This window comes from Lithobates pipiens, unplaced genomic scaffold (genome assembly GCF_037356315.1).
Source record: "Lithobates pipiens isolate NorthernLeopardFrog02 unplaced genomic scaffold, aLitPip1_a1.2 Scaffold_18, whole genome shotgun sequence".
Lineage (NCBI taxonomy): Eukaryota > Metazoa > Chordata > Amphibia > Anura > Ranidae > Lithobates > Lithobates pipiens.
Window position 1 is genome coordinate 272,844,131 of NW_027507758.1, and position 26,451 is coordinate 272,870,581.

General features: G+C 39.8%; 1 protein-coding gene across 50 annotated transcripts in view; it reads left to right on the plus strand.

Annotated features, from left to right (window-relative positions):
- TRDN (triadin) overlaps positions 1-26,451 on the plus strand; it is a 1,056,665-nt gene that overhangs the window by 385,101 nt on the left and 645,113 nt on the right. For all 50 annotated transcript variants that reach the window (XM_077486957.1, XM_077486959.1, XM_077486986.1 and 47 more), the window contains 2 exons: positions 20,018-20,080; positions 23,356-23,421. In XM_077486957.1, the coding sequence (XP_077343083.1) occupies positions 20,018-20,080; positions 23,356-23,421 (129 nt within the window). The remainder of the gene's footprint in view (positions 1-20,017; positions 20,081-23,355; positions 23,422-26,451) is intronic.

A 26,451-nucleotide genomic window follows, 5' to 3' on the forward strand; every position in this document is an offset into this window, starting at 1 on the left:
TAATTGGTAAGTAATTAGTAAAGCTTGTTTGGTGATTTTTACCTACAGGTAAGCCGATAATGAGACTTACCTGTGGGTGAAATTATTACCCTGCATACAGCTGGTGATGTCATGGGCGCATGAACTCTAAAGGTCCAACATACCTTCAGAGGTTTGTGACAGAACCGAGGGCTCACACACATGTGTGGGAGTGACGCCATTGCCGCTCCAGGCAATCACTTAACCAGAGCATGCGGACCCCGGAAAAAAGACTGGGGAAAGATGTCAGCCCTCTCAGCTTTGACAGCGTGCCGCTGGAAGCCCTCATTCCAAGGTAAGTATTTCATAATGTGCTACCATGCGATGCATACTAGCACATTATGCAATTGTCTTACAGGTGCTTTTTTTTTTTTTTTGTTCAGCCGTGGTTTACAACCACTTTAAATGACATCCTAATTTTCACTCAATATGGAGGCCAGTGGATAGTTTTCCATAATGCCAAAATATTTTATCACAAGGATTGCTTTCAGTTTTAGGATGCTAGTGTTGACTTATGCCTCGTACACACGATCGGACTATCCGGCAGACTTAGTACAGTGGACAACCTGCCAGACTTTGCAGTGGAGGCTCGCCGGACCTTTTTTAGCGGACCTACCCACACAGGACCGAACTTTTCCGGCAGACAACCCGCCGGACTATTGAGGGAGTCCGCCGGACTTTTGAAATGAATGGACTTGCTCACACCGGAGAAAAGTCCGTTCATTTTGAACATGGCTCCAGGTAGACGGGACTAGCAAAGGAAGTGAATGTCGTCGCCTCCATTGATGAGATTGACACCTCGCGAGCCCCGTCACCTGGTATGGACTTAAAGGGGAAGCCCTATGCCGAAAACAGCATGGGGGTCCCCCAAAGTTCATTACATACCCTTATCCAAGCACGCAGCTTGGCATCCCCCCACCACAAAGCATCTTGTCCCCATGTTGTTGAGGACAAGGACCTCTTCCCGACAACCCTGGCCGTTCGTTTTCGGGGTCTGCGGACGGGGGGCTTATTGGAATCAGGGAGCCCCTTTAATAAGGGGCTTTCTTTCTAAGTCCGCCGGACTTTTGGGAACAAAAAGTCCGCCGGAGCCCACACACAGATCCGCCGGATAGTCTGATTGCGTGTACGCGGCATTAGAAGATGTTCAAATGGCTGGTAACTTTTCGTCCACACTGAAATGGAGATTTAACTGCAAGGTTGCTGTATATAGCTTGCTTAAGTGATAACAGATTATTCTCAGATGAACCTCATCTTGAACTTCGTATTATGTCCTTATACCCAGCCACTGTTCTTATAATGCAAGTAAAGTGAGTTCAGTCATTTGATTGCAATGGTAACACTGCTGAATTTCTCACTACTCCTTAAAATCGAGCACTGTCAATCCATATTTATTTAGAAAATCATTATTCAGTTGGTGAGTTTGACATTTATTTCTCATGCATTTTCTTTAATTCAGAATACTTATGTACTTTATAAAAGGTAGCATTAAAACTATTTTTTTAAACCTGTGTCCTGACACCAATAAATGGCTTTCGATAATATTAACAACTTGTTTCATATATATATATATATATATATATATATATATATATATATATATATCATATATTACATAGTGATTACTAAATGTACATATTGCCCCTTTGTTTACGGAAATAGGGATAGTGTACTGTAAATCTCAGAGCAACAACTACACACAGCATCATATAGCCAAACTAAAACATTACCCATCATTTATTGCACTACTCCTTAATAGATACAATTAAAGTTAATTACCTATTCTTAATAAATTATATTTTTATTTTTGGTGTCATTGGAACAATCATTTCTTCTGGATATATTGCACTGTGCTCCTTTATTGCAGCCCCTCTATAATTTCATGTTCTTTTGTTATAAATAGTAGTTTTTCAATCCTTGTCCTTGCTTCAGAGATCTGCTTTAAATATCTTAAAGCACCACTTTTCTGCATAGATTTCTTAACATTCAGCATGCATCTCACTTTGGTAATTGAATGTTAAATATATGTTATCTACATTTTAAAAACACATTTGTATGCAGCCTGGATGTCTTGGGCAGGCTGCACAAGGTAGTGGTTAGATAAAAAAGCAGGTAATTAAAATGCACTGTTACTTAGATAGAACACAAACTTGTCAAACATTTAAAACACCAGATTTTTGAGATTATAATCACTGATGCACTATTCTTTTGCTGCTTATATAGTCTCATTTTGATTCTATTTTATTCAGTTTAGATGCAAGCTTTACATTTTGCCAATATATACATCAAACAAGTGTTAGAGTGCTGCTTTTTACCTTTCCACAACGTGATATATTCATACAACTGCTCCTCCAGCAGTTCAAAGCATCCCTGCATACTGCACCTGATTTTACATTAATCAGAATTAATGAGACTAAATCAAAGAAAGTAGAGGCAAACAAATGTACCAGTGCTGCTATGAGCAACCAATGAGATGTGATAATGCAGCTTTTAAACTACTAAAAATATTTTTTTCTTTATAGCCATTTGTGTCTAAATGCTGTCAAATTAATACTGCTCAGATAGGGCTGTAAGCATTTCTATAAGGGTCTATAAACAATAATAATACGTTACTGCTTTGTGACTGCAATATGTCAATTTATAGGCCTTGCTATGTGAACATTGATTTGCATTGCAGCAGAGAACTAGTAATGCACACCTGTGCACTTTCCTAGTTTTTGGAACTCAACTGTGAAACTACCATACCCATAGACTTATAGTCAAATGAACTGCCACTTTCTAACTCTGCTAAAATTTACCTAGGCATGTAAGCTTCAAAAAACTAAATTAAAACAAATAATTTGACCAAGAGTTGATACAAAGTTGTTATGCAAACATATTTTATATTCATGTATTTTTATTTTTATTCTCAGAGAAACAATTGTAATTTGGGTCTTATGATTTGGCCTGACTTTTCACCTTCAGCTGTATAGGTCAAGTGTGACAACTGAACTCTAAAATCTGAAGGATTACTGATCCGGACTCATCTGGGGGTTGTGGGCTTTCAGTAAGGAGGGCTGCATGAAAAAACATTGCTTCATGCAGGCAATATGCTGCTGGGTGACACTTTCTCCCCTTTGGAAGTGGTCATGTCTAAGATATCTACTTTTGGGATTATTCCGGTCTGAGAATCAATTGGACTAAGTTGGCCCTAAGGCTTCTGGACAAGACTTCAGATAAGTTAGTTGCCTGTTCCTGCCCTATACCTACTACCTCCTTCTTTCAGTACTTCAGCATCCTGATCACTCTGGATCTCAGTGCTTTTTGTCATAACAATATAACCACCCTCCTTGCCCATTTCCAAGACAAAATTAAGATATGAAACAACCTGAAATTAGCACCAATTTAATCAAAATAATTTGTATGCTCCGATTTCTCTATTTTTTGCACAATTCCCCTTTAGTTAAAACTTTAAAGGTTTTCTGGGTCATCAATTTTATTTTTGATCCCAGATCTACCAGGAATTTTGATTCCCACCTGCCAGGAATAAAACCGGAACAACTACACCTAACAACTCGGTCTCCATTTTATTAAATGAACAACTAACATATTTGCTGAATAAAACCTAGAACCTTATATTATAGCTCTTGTCCATAAGAAATGTTACTTTGTTGTCCCATACAGTATGCAACAGGCTAGGGGTCAAGTACATTTCTGTTTGCCTCTGACTTAAATGTACCCCGAAAGGCAGACAGAGGCACTGCACTGTGTTTCTGTGTAGAGTCAGTCTTCTTCGTTGAGGCAGGACTTTACTTCTCATATCAGAGCCTCCAGCAAGGAGAACAGCAAGCAGCACACAGTGACATCTCCAAATCTAGTGAGACTAACAGAAGTTTTATAATGAAGATATACAGCCTAGAGGCGATTCAGTTCGCATTGTGCGCTATACAAGTATTTCATTCATTCATTCAGCTATGGGTCTATTGGCACATTTACATACCAGTGCACTGCTATTTTTCATATAGAATTCAAGACGAGGCTTGCTACCAGCCAAACTTTACTTTTGGTGTTTTGATAGAGTAGAGAAAGACAACAAGCCATGTTTCTGTTTGGGAGGTTTTCCCTTCTCTTTCTACCTGTTTGGGGGTGAACAAGAACAGTGCATAAGGGAAACTACCCCTTAAAGGAATACAGTTTGACTGGAAGACAGTGCTGGCCTGGTGTCGCTCGAGATTGCCTAGTTGCAACTTATTGTGTGAAGGGTATAAAAGGAATGGCTTGTAATGGGTTTTATCCCAATTATAGGTGGTATTTGATAGACTCCATTAGGGTCTAGGGCTGCTACCTTTCTGATAATGACCATTGGGGCGTTACCATGGTGTACACTTGAGTGATTGGAGAAGAAGAATAATAATCAATAAACAACTATAAAATTCATCAAGGGAAACTTTTTTTTTTTGGACATCAGACACTCCTCTCCAATCACCCAAGTGTTGAAAGGAATACAGACAGCAATAAAAGCAAATTATGTAGTATAGTGAGAAAGAATTAGAACATCTGTTGGAATCTTACTGCTGTATGTATGTTGCCTTTGAATTAAGGTGACAAGTGTCAGACAGAGCAGGAGAGAAGTGAAATTTCTCCAGCATGGGCACAGATGACATATTTTAAACCCTTCTCCCAAAACTAGGACACAGCGTTTTGGCCGGAGTTGGGCTTTAACACATCTCTAACATTTCCCACATTAAGTGAAACAAATGCAAGACATTTTCCCTGAAAGCATCTAGAAGTATGATATGCTTTCCTCCTTTCTAAACATGGCATACATTTACTAACTATGTTTCCCTACACAGAATATATATCTGTGGGCTGTCTGTAATAAGGGTTCAATAAAACTGCTGTATGCATATAGTGGCTCATATGCTTTTGTCTTTAGTTGATAACCTTTATAACTCAGAACTGTTTTGTTGCTTTAAAAAGTTTGTGCATTAGCTGACGCTGAGAAGTAGAAACTTTTAATTTAACCCTTATATAATTACATTTTCTGATCACTGCAGGATGAGCTAACAAAACAGGTCTTAAACAAAAAGAACAGCTGATGTTTAAACATCTAGCTAATGCAGCTTAGCAGGTGGTGTAATTGGAGTTCTGCTTTAATGCTCTGAAAGACTTTTAAAAAATCAGCTTGATTTCTGACGTCCCAGCGGTACCTAAAATGTACCAAAATGATCTTACTCTTTAGCTGCTGACATTGAAGTTGTCCTTGTGTTTTTTTGTTTTGTTTTTTTGTTTTATTTTTTACTCATATATGCACATTGAGCTTTGGTTTGACATCACTATCTAACCAGTGTCCTTTGTGCTTACAATATATGGTGAGCTAACAGAATGTGACTGTATAAAAACCTGATGGTCAAGAGGACTGTATTATGAATGAGGCAGCGTAACTAGTGTTTTGTATCTTATACTTCTTGTGGTTAACCTTGATACTGTCACTACAACACATTGTGTGAATTATTACTATTGCAGTTTTGGCAATAAAACAAAATTAAAGTTTAAATCTAGAAAAGTATTGCTTTAGCCAGTCTATTTTTAATATATTTGAAACTTGTTGTAATGATATAACATTGGTTATATACATAGACCACCTTTTAAGCCATGTTTCATGTTACAACCATTTGTAGCATAGCTCTGTGAGGCTACATTGACATAGCAGCATTATCCATTCATAGAACCATTCACAGGGATCTACAAATTGAGTCCCATCTGCCAGAATGGCAGAGAGATTTACAGATCACACCAACACAAGTACAGTGATATCAACACACTTGTAGGACACTTTTAACTTGCCTGTACCTTTGTATGGAAATAGTGTCAAAATATAAACAGTAGGGACGTGCGGTGAGGTCAGTGGCTGGTGAGGCACTGTTGTAAACAGCGTTCAAACCACACATGTGAGGCATTGCCGCGAACACTAGAGCGAGAACAATAATTCTAGCACTAGACCTTCTCTGTAACTCTAATCATATAACCTGTAAAAATTGTTCAAATGTTGCCTATGGAGATTTTTAAGTACTAAAGCTTGGTGTCATTCCACAATGTGTGCAATTATAAAGCGTGACATGTTGGGTAGCTATTTATCCTGCGTAATATCATCTTTCATACTATACAAAAAAAATCAGGCTGATTTTAGTGGAGTTTTTTTATTCATGAAATGTTTTTTTCCAAGAGAAAACTTGTTTGAAAAAAGTGCTGCGCAAATACAGTGTGGCATAAAAAGTTGCAATGGCCACCATTTTATTCCATATAGTGTCTGTTAAAAAATATATATAATGTTTGTGTACTGAGTAATTTTTTAGAAAAAAAATGATTTTTACATGTAGGAGAGAAGTGTCAGAATTGGCCTGGGTGGCAAGTGGTTAATTATCATAAGTAAGTAATATACAAATTATTATATTTAGTTTTTTAATGAATTTACTATATTTTCAAAACCTTTACTCAAGCAGGACAAATTAATGAAGTTTGAAGTTATAACTTCAAACCAGTACTTTCACAGTAAATAGATAAATAATAAATTATGTTATATATAGCATAATAATATATTATTTAGCTTGATTATAAAAGTACCTTTTCAGCAGCAGTAGATTCGCCCTCTTTACTGTGTGAGATAAACATGGAATTATGTGTAAACCTTTACTCATAAACCTATATTTCTTTCCTTGTAGATAAGAGGGCTGGGCTGTGCAAGGAGCCCTGTATCTCCATAACCATAGGTGCCAGGATCCCCAAATTTTGATCAGTGGTCAAATTTTGGGTCTCTGTGATGCCATGTCACTGAGCTATGACCCTCGAAGTTCAATCATTTATTTTTTTAATGTCCGTGACAGGTGAGGCTCAACCAAACCTGCCACCCCTGACTACACATCCCGGGTAAACAGTGCAAAAGGCTTTGCATTTTACACACAATGCACTGATTGTGGTTTCATTGCTTTGAGGATTTGAATGAAAATATTAACAAATGCACATCTTTTTAGTTTTTTTACCTGTAGGTACAGTTATTATAATGTTGCAAAAGGTGGATAATGCATTTAAAGTTCTGTAATACATTTCAAGGAAATAAACAAAAAGGCAGATCATAAATCTAAATAAATTGCTGCCTTTGATACGGTTGGCCACCCCCTCCTCCTCAAAAAACTCACACCTTTGGTCTCCATGACTGTACTCTTCGCTGGTTCTCTTCCTACTTATCCAACCGCACCTTTAGCTTTTCTTACAACTCTACTTCCTCCTCTTCCTTTCTCTGTTGGGGTCCCCCAAGGTTCTGTTATTGGACCGCTCCTATTTTCAATCTACACCTCCTCCCTGGGTCAACTGATAGCCTCCCATGGCTTCCAATACCACCTCTATGCTGACTACACCCAAATCTATTTCTCTACCCCTCAGCTCACTCCCTCTGTCTCATAACATATCACTAATTTACTATCAGATATATCAGTCTGGATGTCACACCACTTCCTCAAACTCATTCTATCCAAAACTGAATTTTTCCTCCTCCATATGCCCCTTCCCCTGATTCCACTGTCAAAATCGATGGCACAACCATAAGCCCATCCCCACATGCCAAGGTTCTAGGTGTAGTCCTGGACTCTGAACTCTCCATCAAGCAACACATCCAATCACTGTCCAAAACCTGTCGCCTCAACCTCCGCAACATCTCCAAAATACACCACTTTCTAACCAATGACACAACAAAGCTCTTAATTCACTCGCTGGTCATCTCCTGCCTCGACTACTGCAATTCCCTTCTCATTGGCTTACCTCTACATAGTCTATCGCCTCTTCAATCCATCATGAATGCTACTGCCAGACTCATCCACCTTACTAATCACTCTGCGTCTGCTATCCCTCTCTGTCAATCCCTCCACTGGCTTCCGCTCAGCCAAAGAATTAAATTCAAAATACTAACAACCACATACAAAGCCATCCACAAATTTTCCCCCAGCTACATCACTAGCTTAGACTCTAAATACCAACCTACTAGTTCTCTTTGTTCCTCTCAAGACCTCCTGCTCTCTAGCTCCCTCATCAACCCCTCCCATGCTCGCCTCCAGGACTTTTACAAAGCCTCTCCAATCCTATGGAATGTCCTACCCCAATCTGTCTGCCTATCTCCTACTTTATTATCTTTTAGACGATCCCTGAAAACCCTTCTCTTCAGAGAAGCCTACCCTACCCACATCTAACAACTGTATTTTCATTTTCTCATCAGCTCATCCCCCCACAGTTATTATCTTTTGTTTCAACTTGACCCTCCCTTCTAGATTGTAAGCTCTAACAAGCAGGGCCCTCTGATCCCTCCTGTATTGATTTGTATTGTAAGTATACTGTCTGCCCTCATGTTGTAAAGCTCTGCGCAAACTGATGGCGCTATATAAATCCTGTATAATAATAATAATAATAATAATAATAAATCAAAGATACATTTACTTGTATTCTGCTACCCTACACAAGCTGATAACTGATGTTATAATATATCTGTTTTGCAGTAAAATGTACTATTTCTATCAGTTGCAACTTTAAGTGGAAGTATTATTGACCATTCATTCATGGCACCAACCTATTCCCTTGTATTATAAAGTATACTTGCCACAGTTAAGTGGTTGAATGTCAGCAATTAGCACTTACCAAAAACTAAATTGTTAGTACTTGAAGTGAATATACATCTAACAGTACTTCATGCATTTGTTGAGGTAATTTAGAGGAAATAATGACTTTCAACAATATCTACTCATTTTCTATATTGATTGTTGTATGAGGGAAGATGATGCTGCGGGTGGCTGAGCTGATTATAATTCCTGACTATGTTAGATGCGTTTTAGGTACCCCAAACCTTTTTGGTGATATTTTATAATAACTTTTTTGTTTCATAAACATGTTTCTTTAAGTGCTTTCTGTGGGAAGGTCTCAACACCATTAAAAATCCTATTTACTCTTCCTTTGGATTCTTCTTTTAGAATCTGCCTCATCCGTTTTTTTAAACATATGTTAGTAGACTTGCAATTACTCTAAGAGCAAGTCAAGCTATCATCTAAAAAATAGATGCACAAAGCTAGACAAGCTATAGGTTGTCTATAATGGTTATGGCATGAACAAATGAGCTGTATTAAAAATGGTACAGTAGAAAACAAAAGTTGTGTTTTTGTATCGGCATGTTTTCATAAAAAGGACGTTTTTAAATTCTTTAGGAGATTTAACTACTAATTTGCATCGGGCTCCTTTCATATAGAGTTAGTTTAGGCCAGTGTTCTTTATATTAATAATTAATTTGGCATTTGTTTCTATTCAACACATTCATGTATATCTCTCCTGCAATGTGTTTTTAATTGTATGTTCTGTGTAGTGAAAGAGCATCATTTGAACAGGATTCTTCAAGTGGGGGAACTTGTCAAAGGAGAACAAGAGAAGAAAGTTATTATAATTTATATCCTGCTAAGATTTATCAGGGGATATAATCCATTATTTTATGAAAACATGCTGATACAAAACATGACTCTTGTTTTCTACTGTACCATTTTTAATACATCTCATTTGTTCTTGCCATAACCATTATAGGCAACCTATAGCTTTTCTAGCGTTGTGCTAAACTCCCATTGTGCATCTATGTTTTTTAGAAAATAGCTTGACCTTCTCTCAGAGTAATTGCAAATCTACTAACATATGTTTTAAAAAAAACAGATCAGACAAAGTCTAAAAGAAGAATCCAAAGGAAGAGTAAATGGGATTTTTAATGATGCTGAGACCTCCGCACAGAAAGCACTTAAAGAAACATAATTTATAATACAATTTTTGGTTTTATAAATATCAAAAGTTTTGGGGTACCAACCCCCTAAAACACATCTAACGTAGTTAGGAATTATTATCAGCTCAGCCACGCTCAACATCATCTTCCCTCTTACAACAATCAATATAGAAAATAACTCTCCCTCTGCTTTTTTCCTCCCCCATTACCTGTTTGGAAGGGTTGTCCCCAATTCACATACTCCCCTGCCCAAAAAATTCATTGCTGTTCTGCTGCAGTCTAATGCTTCGCTGCCACAGACCAATACCTGTGTTACCATGTTACCCACTGATGTCATTGGAATTTTGCTGTCTCTTAAGCCAGTTCCCCTTTACCTGCATCTACCTGGGATATGTGATGTGCAAATCACAGGAGTCTTTAGAGCAGATGAGATGTCATTCTAGCCTAGTTGAGAATGGCAGCTGGGGACAGACTAGGTTAAAAAAAGTAAAACACAACAAATTTAACCACTTTCAGACCGGACCAATTTCCTGGTCAAAGACCAGACCACTTTTTGCGATTCGGCACTGCGTCGCTTTAACTGACAATTGCGCGGTCGTGCGACGTGGCTCCCAAACAAAATTGACGTCCTTTTTCCCACAAATAGAGCTTTCTTTTGGTGGTATTTGATCACCCCTGCGGTTTTTATTTTTTGCGCTATAAACAAAAATAGAGCGACAATTTTGAAAAAAACGCATTATTTTTTACTTTTTGTTATAATAAATATCCCCCAAAAATATATAAAAAAACATTTTTTTCCCTCAGTTTAGGCCGATACGTATTCTTCTACATATTTTTGGTAAAAAAAATCGCAATAAGCGATTATTGATTGGTTTGCGCAAAAGTTATAGCGTTTACAAAATAGGGATAGTTTTATAGCATTTTTATTAATAATTTTTTATTATTTTTTTTTACTAGTAATGGCGGCGATCAGCGATTTTTATTGTGACTGCGACATTGTGGGAGACCCATCGGACATTTTTGACACATTTTTGGGACCATTGTCATTTATACAGTAATCACTGCTATATAAATGCAGTGATTCCTGTGTAAATGACACTGGCAGTGAAGGGGTTAACCAGTGGGTGGCAGTGTAGGGGTTAAGTGTTCCTAGGGGTGTGTTACTAACTGTGGGGGGGTTGGGCTTTCATTTAGTGAACACTGATCTCTGCTCCAATCACATAGAGCAGAGATCAGCGTCACTAGTTGCTAGGCAGAATGGAGAAATGCTGTTTACTCGGCATTTCCTCCATTCGGCCGCTCCGTGAGACAATCGCGGGGATGCCCGCGGCGATCGAATCCGCGGGTCCCGCGACCGGACTCACGGGGGTCCCGACCAGCGCGGGAGCGCGCTGCCGGCGGCGCGCTCCCGATGGCAGGGCGGCATTGAATATTGGATGTACCGGTACACCAATATGCCTGCCCGTGCCATTCTGTCGACGTACATCTTCGTGCGCTGGTCGGGAAGTGGTTAAAAAAACAAGCAAGCAAACAAAAAATTTTGCTGTTTTAGCAAACAAAAAATGTTGCTGCCATTTCTGTTTGTTACTTATAGTGGATCTCCTTTAGCCATTGTGCCATGGTTAACAACAACTGAAGCTGATATATGTAGAGAAATGCCTCCTCACTGGAGCTGAGGATTCAGTAATGACTCCAGTTGTGAGATTTTATTGAATTCCACTTTTTGTTCATTTTTCTTAAATTAATTCCGAAATAGACTAAAAGGAGAAATGTTGTTTTTTTATCACAATGTAGAACACAAATATTGTTTATATACTGTAAACATGCCAGGTTGGTCCTTGCAAAGGATTATTTAAAACATGATTAGCTACGGTTTACTGCTTAAACAGTGCCAACAGGTTTATGCTCCACACCATCCCTTCACTCATATTTTATTGACATAGATCATCACAACCCTTTGCATTGCAGAAACATAAGGTAGAAGTCTATAGCATAAACAACCAAGGTATACTAACTCCAGACTTAGTTCAATATTTATAAAATTGGCTGATTGGATATTTAGTAACGACTGATAGTTTTCATGTATCTGTGGGCATTGATTTGCTGCCCAGGCAATCAATGGTACCTTCAGCAGTTGTAATCATAGGCTGGAAAACCTACAATACTCATTGTTGCTGACAGTTAATCTGTTCTTAGCTTCTGCACTTATTTTCCAATGGATTGACCTGGGGTTTACTTAACCAGGTCCAGTCAAGGCCAATGCTGACAAGTCTCTCAAACAGTACATGTTAAAATCAAAAAAAAAAATTCTAGCACACTACCCCCAAACAGTATATATTTTTTTAAGAAGCGGTCCTAAAGAGTAAAATGGTGGGTGTTGCATATTTTATGTCATTAAATGTTTGTGCAGTGGTTATTCAAAAGCAATTTTTTGGGGAAAAAATACACTAAGAACTTTAAGTTTATTGTAAAAAAAACAATATAATACTCAATTGTTTGGTCAAATGTAAAAGATGATGTTACGCTGAGTAAATAGATACCAAACATATCACGCTGTAAAATTGCGTGTGCCCGTGGATCGGCGACAAACCAAGGTACCTAAAAATCTCCATAGGAGACACTTTAAAAGCCTTCACAGGCTACAAATAAAAATGGAAACAGGAGTTTGCTCTTAAATCGAATTTAAGGCTCCCAAAGGCATAATCTCATAATCATAACATCAAATACAAAGCCAAGTATGTAAGCGGGACTTATGATTATGCCAAAGGGAGTATACACAAACTTAGTTAACAATAAAGGCATTTATCTTTATTACAAAACTCGTAAAATGTGCAAAGTTAAAAGCATGTGGTATTTATATCACATATAATGGTCAATATAACATAAGTTGGTTTACATGTTTCACCGGTCACCCTTCTTCATCAGGACCAAATGTTGTCAATTATAGTAAAGTTGTCCAAGCACAATTTTAGTGATATATACTAGAGAGAAAAAAATATGCAAATATTATCAACAACTAGACAGTAACATATGTGTGGGAAAAAAAAATACAAATACCTAGCAATTGGCAATTGTCGTATAGTAAATCTGTCCTCATCAGTGGGAACACAAATCGAGAGTATGACAAAGATGAAAAACAAATGACAAACAAACAAACACACCCATTACCCCTCCAGCCCTCTATCCACTCAGATTACTTTTACTTTGTTCACAATCTCTGGGGCTAAAAAATTATAACTTGATCATTGCTGCAGCGATGACCAATATTTCCCCCTTCCCATCCAAGGATTTATGGGTATGTCCTATGGACAAGAAGTGATAAAATAACTTTATACTTTTCAATATAAAATATTTTTAAAAGCCAGTGAAACTTCCAAATCATTGAAAAACAATTAAATTGTACATAAAATTATGTCTAAGGGGTGATAAATTGTTAACAATGGAAACAAGTGTTTGACAATGCAGAATAGGCTATTCGACAACCATATTTTACCAGTGCAATTTCCCTCCTTACCTCCTTACCAATTTGCCCATCTAGGATAATGCCAAAAAATTAGAGGTATGGGCACTTGGCTTTGGAATTGAATGCTTCTAAAATGTTTAATGTCTATATAACATCTGTATACATGTACATATGCAAGCCTCATATTACTGCATCTTCCATCATTAATGTGTTTATATTTCAGTGGATACCTTTTGGTCTTTACCCACTTGCCTACTGGGCACTTTTATCCCCTTCCTGCCCAGGCCAATTTTCAGCTTTCAGTGCTGAAAAGTGCTTTGACAATTGCATGGTCATGCAAGTCTGTACCCATATAACATTTGTATAATTTTTTTTCACACAAATAGATTTTTTGGTGGTATTCACCACTGGGTTTTTGTTTTTTTTGCTAAAAAAAAGGCAAAACAACAAAAAATTTTCATAGTTTGTTATAAAATTTTGCAAACAGATCATTCATTTTTCTTCTTCACTGATGTATGCTGATGAGGCTGCACTGATGGGGCTGCAATTATAGGAAGCATTTATGGGCACTGACAGGTGGCACTGATAGGCGGCACTGATGGGCACTGATTGGCAGCACTGATGAGCACTAATTGGCAGTACTGTTGGGCACTGATTGGCAGCACTGATGAACACTGATTGGCATTACTGTTGGGCACTGATTAGCAGCACTAGTGGGCACTGTTGGGACTACACTGATAATCAGGACAGTTGATGTTCCTTTCACACAAGCTGGTTATCGGCTCTTCTCTCCTCACGCTGTCAGCATGAGGAAAGAAATGCTGATAACAGGCTTGTATTTACATGGCAATCAGCTGTGATTGGACAGCGCTAATTCTGTGGTAAAGAGCTGCTGATTGGCTCATTACCATGATCTGTGATTAGCTGTGTCTGGAAGAAATAGTGATCACAAAGCGCGCTGCCCATGCACCACCACGGGCGTGATCATAAAAGGACATCATATGACGCTCACCCAGAACTGGCTGACCATGCTGTAGCTGTCATTTCTGCTATAGTGTGGTCAGCAAGTGGTTAATATATTGCATGGACTATACATAGGAATCAATTTCGCAAAAAAGTAAAAAAAAAAACACGTATCAATGCAAAAGCTTTAAAAATGGCAGTTTTTTTGGGATCAGTGATTTTAATAATGCTTAAAGTGAAACGATAAAAGTGTAATATTCCTTTAACCACTTGAGGACCGCCGTATTGCCATTGTACGTCAGCACAATGGCACAGGCAGGCATAATCACGTACATCAACGTGATTGCCTTCCAGCGGGTGGGGGGTCCGATTGGACCCCCTCCCGCTGGTTACGGCGGTCCGATTCGGTCCAGGAGCGCTCCGTGATGAGGGGATGGCCGTTGGTTTTCGGCCACCCCCTCTGGATCGCTCCTGGCCAATGAGAAGCTTCCTCCCCTGTGTATTGTTTACACAGGAAGGAGGAAGTGATGTCATTCTCCTCGGGGCGGTCTTTTTGACCGGACTACGAGGAGAACAGTAAAAGTAAGTGTGCACCAACACTACACTGACATGTAGGTACACACAGACAAACCCCCCCCGATCCCCCCCCCGATCGCCCCCCGATCCCCCCCCCCCGCCCCCCCTCCCCCCCAGTCACAGTGTCACTGATTGCATTGATCATTTCTTTACTGATCAATGCATTCAGTGTCAGTTGTGACAGTAAAAACTGTCGGGACAGTTAGTGTTAGGTCCAGGATAGCCCCCTATCACCCCCCAATAAAGATTTAACCCCCTGATTGCCCCTAGAGTTAACCCTTTCACCCCCTTTTGCCAGTGTCACTAAGCGATCATTTTTCTGATCGCTGCATGTGTCGCTAGTGTCGCTAGGTAGCTAGTTATTTTTTTAGGTTCACCGCCAGGTTTTTATATCGCTAGGTACCCCGATATACTACCCAATAATGGTTTTAACCCCCTGATTGCCGCTAGTTAACCCTTTCACCCCCTTTTGCCAGTGTCACTAAGCGATCCTTTTTCTGATCGCTGCATTAGTGTCGCTACAGTCGCTAGGTAGCTAGTTATTTTTTTAGGTTCACCGCCAGGTTTTTATAGCGCTAGGTACCCCGATATACTACCCAATAATGGTTTTAACCCCCTGATTTCCGCTAGTTAACCCTTTCACCCCCTTTTGCCAGTGTCACTAAGCGATAATTTTTCTGAACGCTGCATCAGTGTCGCTAGTGTCGCTAGGTAGCTAGTTATTTTTTTAGGTTCACCACCAGGTTTTTATAGCGCTAGGTACCCCGATATACTACCCAATAATGGTTTTAACCCCCTGATTGCTGCCAGTTAACCCTTTCACCCCCTTTCACCAGCGATCACAGTATAAGTGTCACTGGTGACGCTGGTTAGCCAGTTAGTTATTTAGGTTCCCCGTCAGGTTTTTATATAGCGCCAGGGACCCCCATATACTACCTAATAAAAATTTGAACCCCCTGATTGCCCCTAGTTAACCCTTTCACCACTGATCACCGTATAAGTGTTACGGGTGACTCTGGTTAGTTTGTTTTTTATAGCATTTTCAAATCCGGAAGGCAGTGCTTGGTTTTCGGGGTCCCGTACGTGGCTAGGCTCCCAAAAAGTCCCCCACATGTGGTATCCCCGTACTCGGGAGAAGCAGCAGAATTTATTTTGGGGTGTAATTTGACTTCTGCACATAGCATGTGTGAGCAATATATCATTTAGTGACAACTTTGTGCAAAAAAAAAAAAAGTTTGTAATATTCCCGCAACTTTTGGCAAAATATAAAATATTCCATGGACTCAACATGCCTCTCAGTAAATAGCTTGGGGTGTCTACTTTCCAAAATTTGGTCATTTGGGGGGGTTTTGTGCTATTTTGGCATTTTATGGCCTTCGAAACTGTGATAGGTAGTGAGGAGTTAAATCAAAAATTTGCACCCTTAGAAATCCTGAAGGTGGTGATTGCTTTTCGGGGTGCCGTGCGCGACTAGACTCCCAAAAAGTCCCACACATGTGGTATCCCCGTACTCGGGAGAAGCAGCAGAATGTATTTTGGGGTGTCATTTCACATATGCCCATAGCATGTGTGAGCAATATATCATTTAGTGACAACTTGGTGCAAAAAAAAAAAAGTTTGTAATATTCCCGCAACTTGTGGCAAAATATAAAATATTCCATGGACTCAACATGCCTCTCAGTAAATAGCTTGGGGTGTCTACTTTCCAAAATGGGGTCATTTTGGGGGGTTTTGTGCTATTTTGGCATTTTATGGCCTTCGAAACTGTGATAGGTAGTGAGGAGTTAAATCAAAAATTTGCACCCTTAGAAATCCTGAAGGTGGTGATTGGTTTTCGGGGTGCCCTGCGCGACTAGACTCCCAAAAAGTCCCACACACGTGGTATCGCCATACTCGGGAGAAGTAGCGGAATATATTTTGGGGTGCAATTCCACATATAACCATGGCATGTGTGAGCAATATATCATTTAGTGACAACTTTTTGTAAAAAAAAATTTTTTTTTTTTTTTTGTCATTATTCAATCCCTTAGGACAAAAAAAATAAATATTCAATGGGCTCAACATACCCATCAGCAATTTCTTTGGGGTGTCTACTTTCCAAAATGGGGTCATTTGGGGGGGATTTGTACTGCCCTGCCATTTTAGCACCTCAAGAAATGAGATCGGCAGTCATAAATTAAAAGCTGTGTAAATTCCAGAAAATGTACTCTAGTTTGTAGACGCTATAACTTTTGCGCAAACCAAAAAATATACGCTTATTGACATTTTTTTTACTAAAGACATGTGGCTAAATAAATTTTGCCCTCAATGTATGACTAAAATTTAGTTTATTCGATTTTTCTTATAACAAAAAGAAGAAAATATCTTTTTTTTTCAAAATTTTCGCTCTTTTTCCATTTATATCGCAAAAAAAAAAAATCGCAGAGGCAATCAAATACCATCAAAAGAAAGCTCTATTTGTGGGAAGAAAAGGACGCAAATTTCGTTTGGGTGCAATATTGCATGACCGCGCAATTACCAGTTAAAGCAGCGCAGTGCGAAATTGCAAAAAGACCTCTGGTCCTTAAGGTGTTTATTGGTCCGGAGCTGAAGTGGTTAAATTTCATACCTCGGGGGTGTCTATAATATGCCTGTAAAGTAGCGCATGTTTCCCATGTTTATAACTGTCTGAGAGCAAAATTACATTTCTAAAGGAAAAAAAGTCATTTATAGTACTAGCACTAGTGCCGGCTATTAATGAATTGTCGGTCCCGACAATTCACATAAAAGTCATTGAAAGTTATTGAAAAATAAAAAAATTAAATGTGTAGGGGGTTCCCCAAAATTCCATTACCAGTCTCCTCAGGTCTGGTATGGATATTAAGGGGAACTCCATGCCAAAATAAAAAAAATGGTGTTGGGTTCCACCTAAAATCCACACCAGACCCTTATCCGATCATGCAACCTGGCAGACCACAGGAAAAGAGGGGTGGACGAGAGAGCGCCCCCCCTCCTGAACCGTACCAGGCCACATGCTCTCAACATGGGGAGGATGTCCCCATGTTGATGGGGACAAGGGCCTCTTCCCCACAACCCTTGGCCAGTGATTATGGGGGTCTGCAGGCGAGGGGCTTATCGGAATCTGGAAGCCCATTTTAACAAGGGGACCCCCAGATCCCGGCCCCCCCATTTGAAATGGTAACGGGTACATTGTACCCCTACCATTTCACAAAAAGAAAGTGTCAAAATGGTAAAAAAAAAAAAACACACACACTGTGGGAAAAGTCCATGCTCCCTACTCCAGCGATGTAATCCAATTCTCAATCTCCAGGGATGGATGATCTCCAGTGACTCCAGCGAAGAACACGCACAGGATCCTGCCTCCACTGGAGGCACCCAGCCAATGACGTTGCTCTAGCCTGAGACTTCTTAAGTAGCTGAGGGCAGGGTCACCCATCAGGTGACCCCGTCCCCCCTCTGACAAGGAGAAATGCTGGGGTGTCCCAGTGATGTGTGCGGGTGACCCCATCCCCTCTGATGCAATGCAGGATTCCCACATGATCATGCCCTTTCTAAAGTGCGCATTTGCACCGATGACATTAGCAGGTTTAGGAGATATTTCCAGCACCTACAGATAAGCCTTAATATAGGATTGCCTGTAGGTAAAAGTGGTTGTACAGGGTTTATAACCACTTTAAGTTATTTCAGAAAATATAGCAAAACATCTTGGACAGGCTAAATTAAGGATGGGGTGATTGGGGTGTTGGCAGTTGTGGTGTTGAGAACTGGTGGAGTTTGTATGGTGGCTGAAGCTGTGAAAGCAAGAGGTTTTAGGTGTTGTCAGGTGTGGTGATAAGATTGCGAGAGGAATGAGAGTCAAGCATGGTGGTGACAGTGCAGGCAATATAGCAGGCATTTGCAATTAGCGGACCTCCAGCTGTTGCAGAACTACAAGTTCCATGAGGCATAGCAAGACTCTGACAGCCACAAGCATGACACCCAGAGGCAGAGGCATGATGCGACTTGTAGTTTTGCAACAGCTGTAGGTCCACTAATTGCATATCCCTGCAATATAGCATAAAAAAATATAAATATATATATATATATATATATATATATATATATATATATATATATATATAAAAGTATAAACAATACTTCATGTTTCTAAAACTGAAGCAACCATCTCTATTGCATTGATAAAATTGAGCTAGTGGATGATAAAATACTGGGGTTAGTTTACTAAAGGAATGAAGGTTGTATACCTAGCAATGTGAATTTGAATAAAAAAGGTGAAGTTGCAACCTTCTTGAATACCCAATCATGCAACAGTAAACAGAATTTTTGTTAAGCTTCACTTTATCCCCCAACACTCCTTTTGCAAAGAGAGAATCCACTTTTCTAGATGAACAATCTCAGTTCTTTTATTAAATCAACTTTACAAATGTAAGTTACCAACTGCTTTATCACTCTGAAAGGCTATTGAGGTGATTCTGCAACCACAAAGAACACTGTCTAGCTAGCTCACTGCAGATCACAGTTTTAAATTGATGACAACATTACAAGTCTCAGGTGCACACTTGTAATTTCACAGACAAAAACAGTGACATAAGCCTATTTCCAGTCCAAAAGCATGGGGTTGATTTACCAAAGGCAAATATACTGTTTATTTTTTCAAGGAAATTTGCACTTTGCAAATTCATTTTCGCCAGCGCTTAGTGAATGAGGTTGACACTCTGTTGACTTTCATCATCCAATTGTGTGGAAGCAAAATACTATTTTTATTTTCTCTGCACATAATTGGGTATTCTTTGCAAAGTGAAATGTCATCACATTTACAAATATCTGGGGAAAATTGACTTGCAAAGTGCAACTACTCTTGCAAAGTTAGCAGCCTATTTGATTTTTGTAAATCATCCACATTTATTGTTTCTGTCACATACAGCTCATGTGGGTACATATGAAGTGGTTCAGAAGTATTTCTGCAATAAAGACTTCCACTGTAAATGCTTCAAACTAAACAGCAATCTTTATCATCAAACTCATATTGGCCAGCACATAAAACATTTTGCATACATCAAGGCCTAACACACAACCAACCAAAACGTTGCTTTCCATTTATTTTGTATGTTAGAAATTACTAGCTTAGGGCTAGCAGGTTTAGAGCATTCTGACTGGCTATATAAGAAGGATAATAATACAAAAAATAATAAACAAAGCTAACTGTAATTTTGTTGTTTTAGTGAAAGAAGAACCAAAGAAACAACTGCCAGAGAAAAAAGAAGTCCCAGTGGTAAAGAAAACAGGTATGATATCTGAAAATACATTGGGTACGAGTCAAGAGTAGGGATGAGCTTCGAGTTCGAGTCGAACTCATGTTCGACTCGAACATTGCCTGTTCAGCGAACAGTGAATAATTTGGGCTGTTCGCAGCAAATTCGAAAAGCCGGAACACCCTGTACAAGTCTATGGGAGAAATCTAAAGTGCTAATTTTAAAGGCGAATATGCAAGTTACTGTCCTAAAAAGTGTTCGGGGAGCAGTGATTTGATCTGAAGGGTCTGGTATGGATATTTAGGGGGGCCCCATGTCAATTTTTTTTTTAATTGACACGGGGTTCCCCTTAATATCCATACCAGACCTGAAGGGCCTGGTAATTGAATTTAGGGGAACCCCCACGCTTTTTTTTTTTTTTTAATCAATGAATGAATGAATTGTCGGCTAATACAGAGAACACTCATTGAGTGTTCTCTGTATTACGGGAGCCGACAATATAGCTGCAAGTGATTTTAAAATACTTTTTTTCCTGCACAAATGACACTTTGTGCAGGGACAGTTCTAAGCACGGGAAACATGTGCCCCTTCACAGGCATACTATAGACACCCCCCAGGTACGAAATTTAAAGGAATATTACACTTTTATTGTTTCACTTTAATCATTATTAAAATCACTGCTCCTGAAAAAACTTCAGTTTTTAAAACTTTTTTTGCATTGATCCATGTCCCCTGGGGCAGGACCCAGGTCCCCAAACACTTTTTAGGACAGTAACTTGCATATTAGCCTTTAAAATTAGCACTTTAGATTGTGAACGTTCGAGTCTCATAGACTTTAATAGGGTTCTAAAGTTCACACGAAGTTTAGGTCTGTTCGCAGGTTTTGGTGCGAACCGAACAGGGGGGTGTTCGCCTCAGCCTTAGTCAAGAGCCATGCAACAGTTTGCTTTCTTTTTCTGAAGGGTGTAACAAATTAAGGTAGTTCTTATGTTCAACGCTTTTACATTCTGATGCTATGGCTGTGACAAATTCATTAACAAATGCTGCCATATTGGTGATAAAAAAGTGGAGAAAAATAAGACAGTTTCCATGTTGGAGTAAATTGTGTTGCACATGTACTGAAAGTATTAAGTGAAGATTCAATCTGAGGTAATTTTACAATAGATTCATATACACCTTAATGACAGTTATATTAATCTGTCTCAAGTTAAGCCATTTGTTTCACGTACAGGAAACAGATTTATAATGAGTGTCTATGACACTCTTTATTAAATAAAGGGATTGTGCCAGGTTTGATGAACAAGATTTCTTATATATAAAGGTGGTTATTTAAATGAGTTGTAAAGGCAGAAGGTTTTTTATCTTAATGCATTCTATGCACTAAGATAAAAAACCTTCTGTGTATAGCAGCCTCCCCAGCACCCCTAATTACTTACCTGAGCCCCATCTCTCTCCAGTGATGTCCACGAATGTGTAAGCCATCTGGGACACTCCTCCTGATTGGCTGAGACACAGCAGCAGTGCAATTGGCTCCCTCGGCTGTCAAATGCAGTCAGCCAATCAGGGGATAGCAGGGGCAGGGTCAGGTCAGGGCTCCATGTCTGAATGGACAGACAGAGCTGTGACTCAGCTCCAGTGCCCTCATAGGAATCTTCTGTGGGGGCCCTCAATAGGAGGGAGGAGCCAGGAGCATTAAAGATAGACCCGAGAAGAGGAGGATCCGGGCTGCCCTATGCAAAACCAACTGCACAGAGCAGGAAGGTATAACATGTATGTTATTTTAAAAAAAAACTAGACTACAATCACTTTAAAGCAGAGTACCAACCAAAAGTGATTATCTGATTCACCCCCCTCTGGTGTCACATTTGGCACCTTTTGGTGGGAAGGAGGAGCCGATACCTTGTCCCCACTTCTGGAAGACTGAGCTGTGGTGAAGTATGTCAGCAGCATGGCCCCCCTCCTCCTCCCTCCCCTTCTGCTGGGCCAGTAAGAGAGTACAGTGTGCATGCGCAGTAGGGACCTGGTCATGAAGCCGAAAGGCTACGCTGCCGGGTTCTCTTGTCTGCAATGGTGGCAACTGGACCTTGACAGCTGATGGAAACTTCAGCTGTGGTGCCGACATTGCTGGACTCCAGGACAGGTAAGTTTCCTAATGTAAAAATTCAACAGCTACAGTATGTGTAGCTGTTGACTTTTAATTTTTAAAGGGGACCTCCACTTTAAGTTATAGTGGAATTACATTTAGAAGGTGTTTTAAAACCAAGGTTGATACAACACAAAGAAAAGCCTGAAAAATATCCATGATGTTCATTGGACTAACAATGCAGGAATAATGTGGGCGAAATCGAATCAGTGGTCGCTGGTGCTCCATTTGCAAACAACCCTCCCTCCCCCGCCAGGTCTGCACTTACCCCATCCAGGTCATGGATTCCCTGGCTGCTCCTCCTGGCCAATTGGATCTTAAGACCCACTTCCTGTCCTGATTGGCCAGGAAGAGAAGCCGGAAGACAATAGCGAATATTGCTACACAATGTCACTGCTCCCCCAGCCCAACCTTTTTGAGGCCAATTAAAGCCTCAGGCCCAAATCACCTGCTTTCCAAAAAAAAATTCATAGAAGACTATGCATCCAGTGTCCAGCACAGAGATTAGGGGGGGACATGGAGATTAGGGGTGCAGTGCCCCTGCGCCCCTTATGGCCGCTGAAAATAATGATGAGTAATTCAAATCAGAATAGCAAGGGACATCCTTAAGCCGCGTACACACGGGCGGACTGTCTGTCCAACTTAGTCCGCTGAAACACATTTCAGCGGACAGTCCGCTCGTGTGTGGGCTTCAGCGGACTTTTTCAGCGGACAGTCTGGCGGACGAAGTCTTTCGGATTTTCCATAATATTGTCCGTCCAACTTTGGTTTCAGCGGACAGTCCGCTCGTGAGTAGGCAAGTTGGACGGACTAAGTATGGCGCATGCTCAGAAAGGATTTACACGGCCGAAGGTTGCATTGCAGTGTATTGGATGTCGTATTTCTAGTCCCGTCGTACGTGCTGTACACGTCATCGCGCAAGCTTTCAACGGACTGTCTGTTCATCGTGTGTGGTCAAGTCCGTTCATTCAAAAGTAGGATGGACTGTCCGTCGGATTGTCTGACGGACTTAGTTGGCCAGACAGTCCGCCCGTGTGTACGCGGCTTTACCCTCTTTAGGATCAAGACTATACACTTATTTTATACTCTTTTGGTAATAAGTGTTTTTGTAAAGCCGTGCAGCTTTTATGATGTCTGCCATGAACTTTTGTTTTATTTATTATAGCAACAGTAGAAGAAAAAGAGAAGGCATTGCTAGAAAAGAAAGATGTTGCACAAATTAAAAAAGCAGGTATGTTTCTTTCTGGTAAAACCATTATATAGTCTAAGTTCATCTTTAATGCTTTTCCATTTATTTATATTTTTACTGTTTGTATTTGAATTAGATTAATTCCTTCCTTATCGGTCACCTTAATGCAGAGTGGCAGTGGCAGTGGCTGTGGGTGGGCTTGCAAGCACCAACCTCTTAGCCATGTCCTCAAGTCTATTTAATATTGTGGACAGCAATCCCCTATAAATTGCTTTCTGCTGAAGCATTAATATGTGCCACCAGTCACTTGTTACTGTAACTGAGGAAGTAAATAGCCCTACAGAAAAAAAAAAAACATTCCAAACACAAGGAAAACCCCACAAAAAAAGGAGGGGGAGACACCAAAAACAGGGGGAAACACCTGGGGTTGATTTACTAAAGGCAAACAGATTGTGCACTTTGCAAAGTGCAGTTTCTCTAGAGCTTAGTAAATGAGGTAAAGCTTCACTTTGCAAAAAAATACCCAATGACATGCATGACAAATAAAAAAAAATGCATTTTTGCTTGCACATAATGGGTTGATGGAAGTCAGCAGAGCTAAACCTCATTTGTTTAGTTTTGGAGCAACTGCTCTTGCAGAGTCCAATTGCACTTTGCAAAGTGCACAGTCCATTTGCCTTTGGTAAATCAACCCTCTTGACTTCAAGACAATAGTAATGTAAGCAACAATATATATAAAAAGTTTTAGGTGTGCCACAAAAAACTTATAAACACAAAAACAACATTAAAAAATCTAACTTTATTCACATGATCTTACCCAAAAACTCTAACTCACAGTTAAAGAGTTAAATGATAGTCACTGACAACATCCCCTGAGAGGAACCAATGAGTAAAATTATAAACTCAACAAATATAATAAAAAATAAACTTCTGAGTTTAAATCAAATTGTTATGATGTATAAGAGCATTTAACATACAAGGTCATGTTGCGCAAAACTGAAAAACGTTAACCAGAAAATATGAACTACTCATTGATTCCTTTCCAAATATAATCACAAAAAATACCAATATAAATGTATAGCTGGAGTATAATCTAGCAAAGACAATCTCAGAGGAACCATAATGACCTAATGGATACTGAGCACATAGCATGGCTAAATCACGATTACAATGGCTAAAAGATTAGTTGTGTAATGGATTGTGTCCACACAGACCCCCTGTAAGGGAATCTCTTGTTTTGTGTTTGATGACAAAAAACAAAGACAGGAAGCCCTTGAATGAATTTTTGGAGTCTGGACTACATTTCTGCAAGCTATGTGTATAAAGCTGGCCCCTACAGTGGTTTACGAAAAGCTTTTACAGAAAAGTTGCTGAAGTTTGACCTGATTACTGAAAACAATTATAACGCTTCTCTTATTTATTCATTAGCCACATACAGTATATATATGACAAGTTTGCGTGTGAACATTTTTAGGAATGCATACTGTATAAAGAAACTAACATACTTGCACAAATAAATTGCAACCATTTAAAGCCTAAGCTTCCTTCCAATGGCTGTTCTTGATTTTTGTTTTTATTTGTTCTTATTTAGGCTTTTAAGAGCTCTTGCATGTGTGCTAAATGAGCCATTCAGCATCATTTCTGATGTGTTTCATCCACCCAGGCAACCCAGGCATTGGCATATGCAAAAAAAAAATTTTTTTTTTTTTTTTGCAAATGGCTTATATGCTATACTCGTATTTACAATAGTACTGATATATACATGAGTACACAGCCATTCATGTTAATGAAGGGATGTACACTGCACCTAAGCTAAAGGAAATACACCAGCAATTACACTGAACAGGCTCAGCTAGCTCATGTGCAAGAGTCCTAAAAGTAACAATTTCCAAGATCATAGATGTGTACGCTAAGCACTCTTTGATAGAGATTTTCTCAGTGTTTAGCGAAAAGCATCACCTGTAATTAAATGGTTCAAAATGTTTGATCTGTTTGAAATGGGTTATTAAGGACAAGGATAATAGGGTAATGGTACTAGGTAAGGGCCATTTAGGGTTATCACCTGTAAACCCCTGCTGTGAACTAGGCTGGTAAAACGATTAAAAAATGTACAATAACTTGGTTGCTTTGAGCAGTTTAGTGATATTGAGTATTGAAGGGGAACATAATTAATGTAGAGCTACAAGTGATACAAATGGAAAAGAAAGTGAGAAGTAAGTGTAGATTTTATCAAATAGTATACTATTTGTGATTAGTGATGGACGAACTTCCGACGGGACGTTTTGCGAACGTGGCCGATAGTTTGCGAACCGGAACGTTCGCGGTGGGCCCCATTGACTTCAATGGGAGGCGAACCTCGCAAATCTACAGGTCAAATTTGCAGCCACAAAATAATTAATAGCTGTGCAAACATAGTCCCACCACATGGCCAATGACATAACACATGTATGAGGTGAATCTGGGATCGACAACTACAAGCATTCTTTTTTTATATGGGAAATTGTTGTGACAATTCAGGACTGTGGAGCGCATGAAGGCAATGGAGGAGAGGGAAGGTCAGGGACCAGGGTAGGCAAAGAAGAGGGTGCAGGAGATGATCACCAGCAGCGTGACATACAGCAATGACACCTGCACCGTGATAGAGTCATCTGACAACAGCACCGTGATAGAGAGCACTGACATCAGCAGCGTGACATAAAGCACTCACACCAGCACCGTTTTATACAGCACTGACAGCAGCACCGTGATAGAGAGCACTGACATCAGCAGCGTGACATAAAGCACTAACACCAGCACCGTGATATACAGCACGGACAGCAGCACCGCGATAGAGAACACTGACATCAGCACCGTGACATACAGCAATGACACCTGCACCGTGATAGAGTCATCTGACAGCAGCACCGTGATAGAGAGCACTGACATCAGCAGCGTGACATAAAGCACTCACACCAGCACCGTGATATACAGCACTGACAGCATCACCGTGACAGAGAGCACTGACATCAGCACCATGATATACAGCACTGCCACCTGCACCGTAAGCAGCCCCAGGAGGAAGTCAGCATAGCA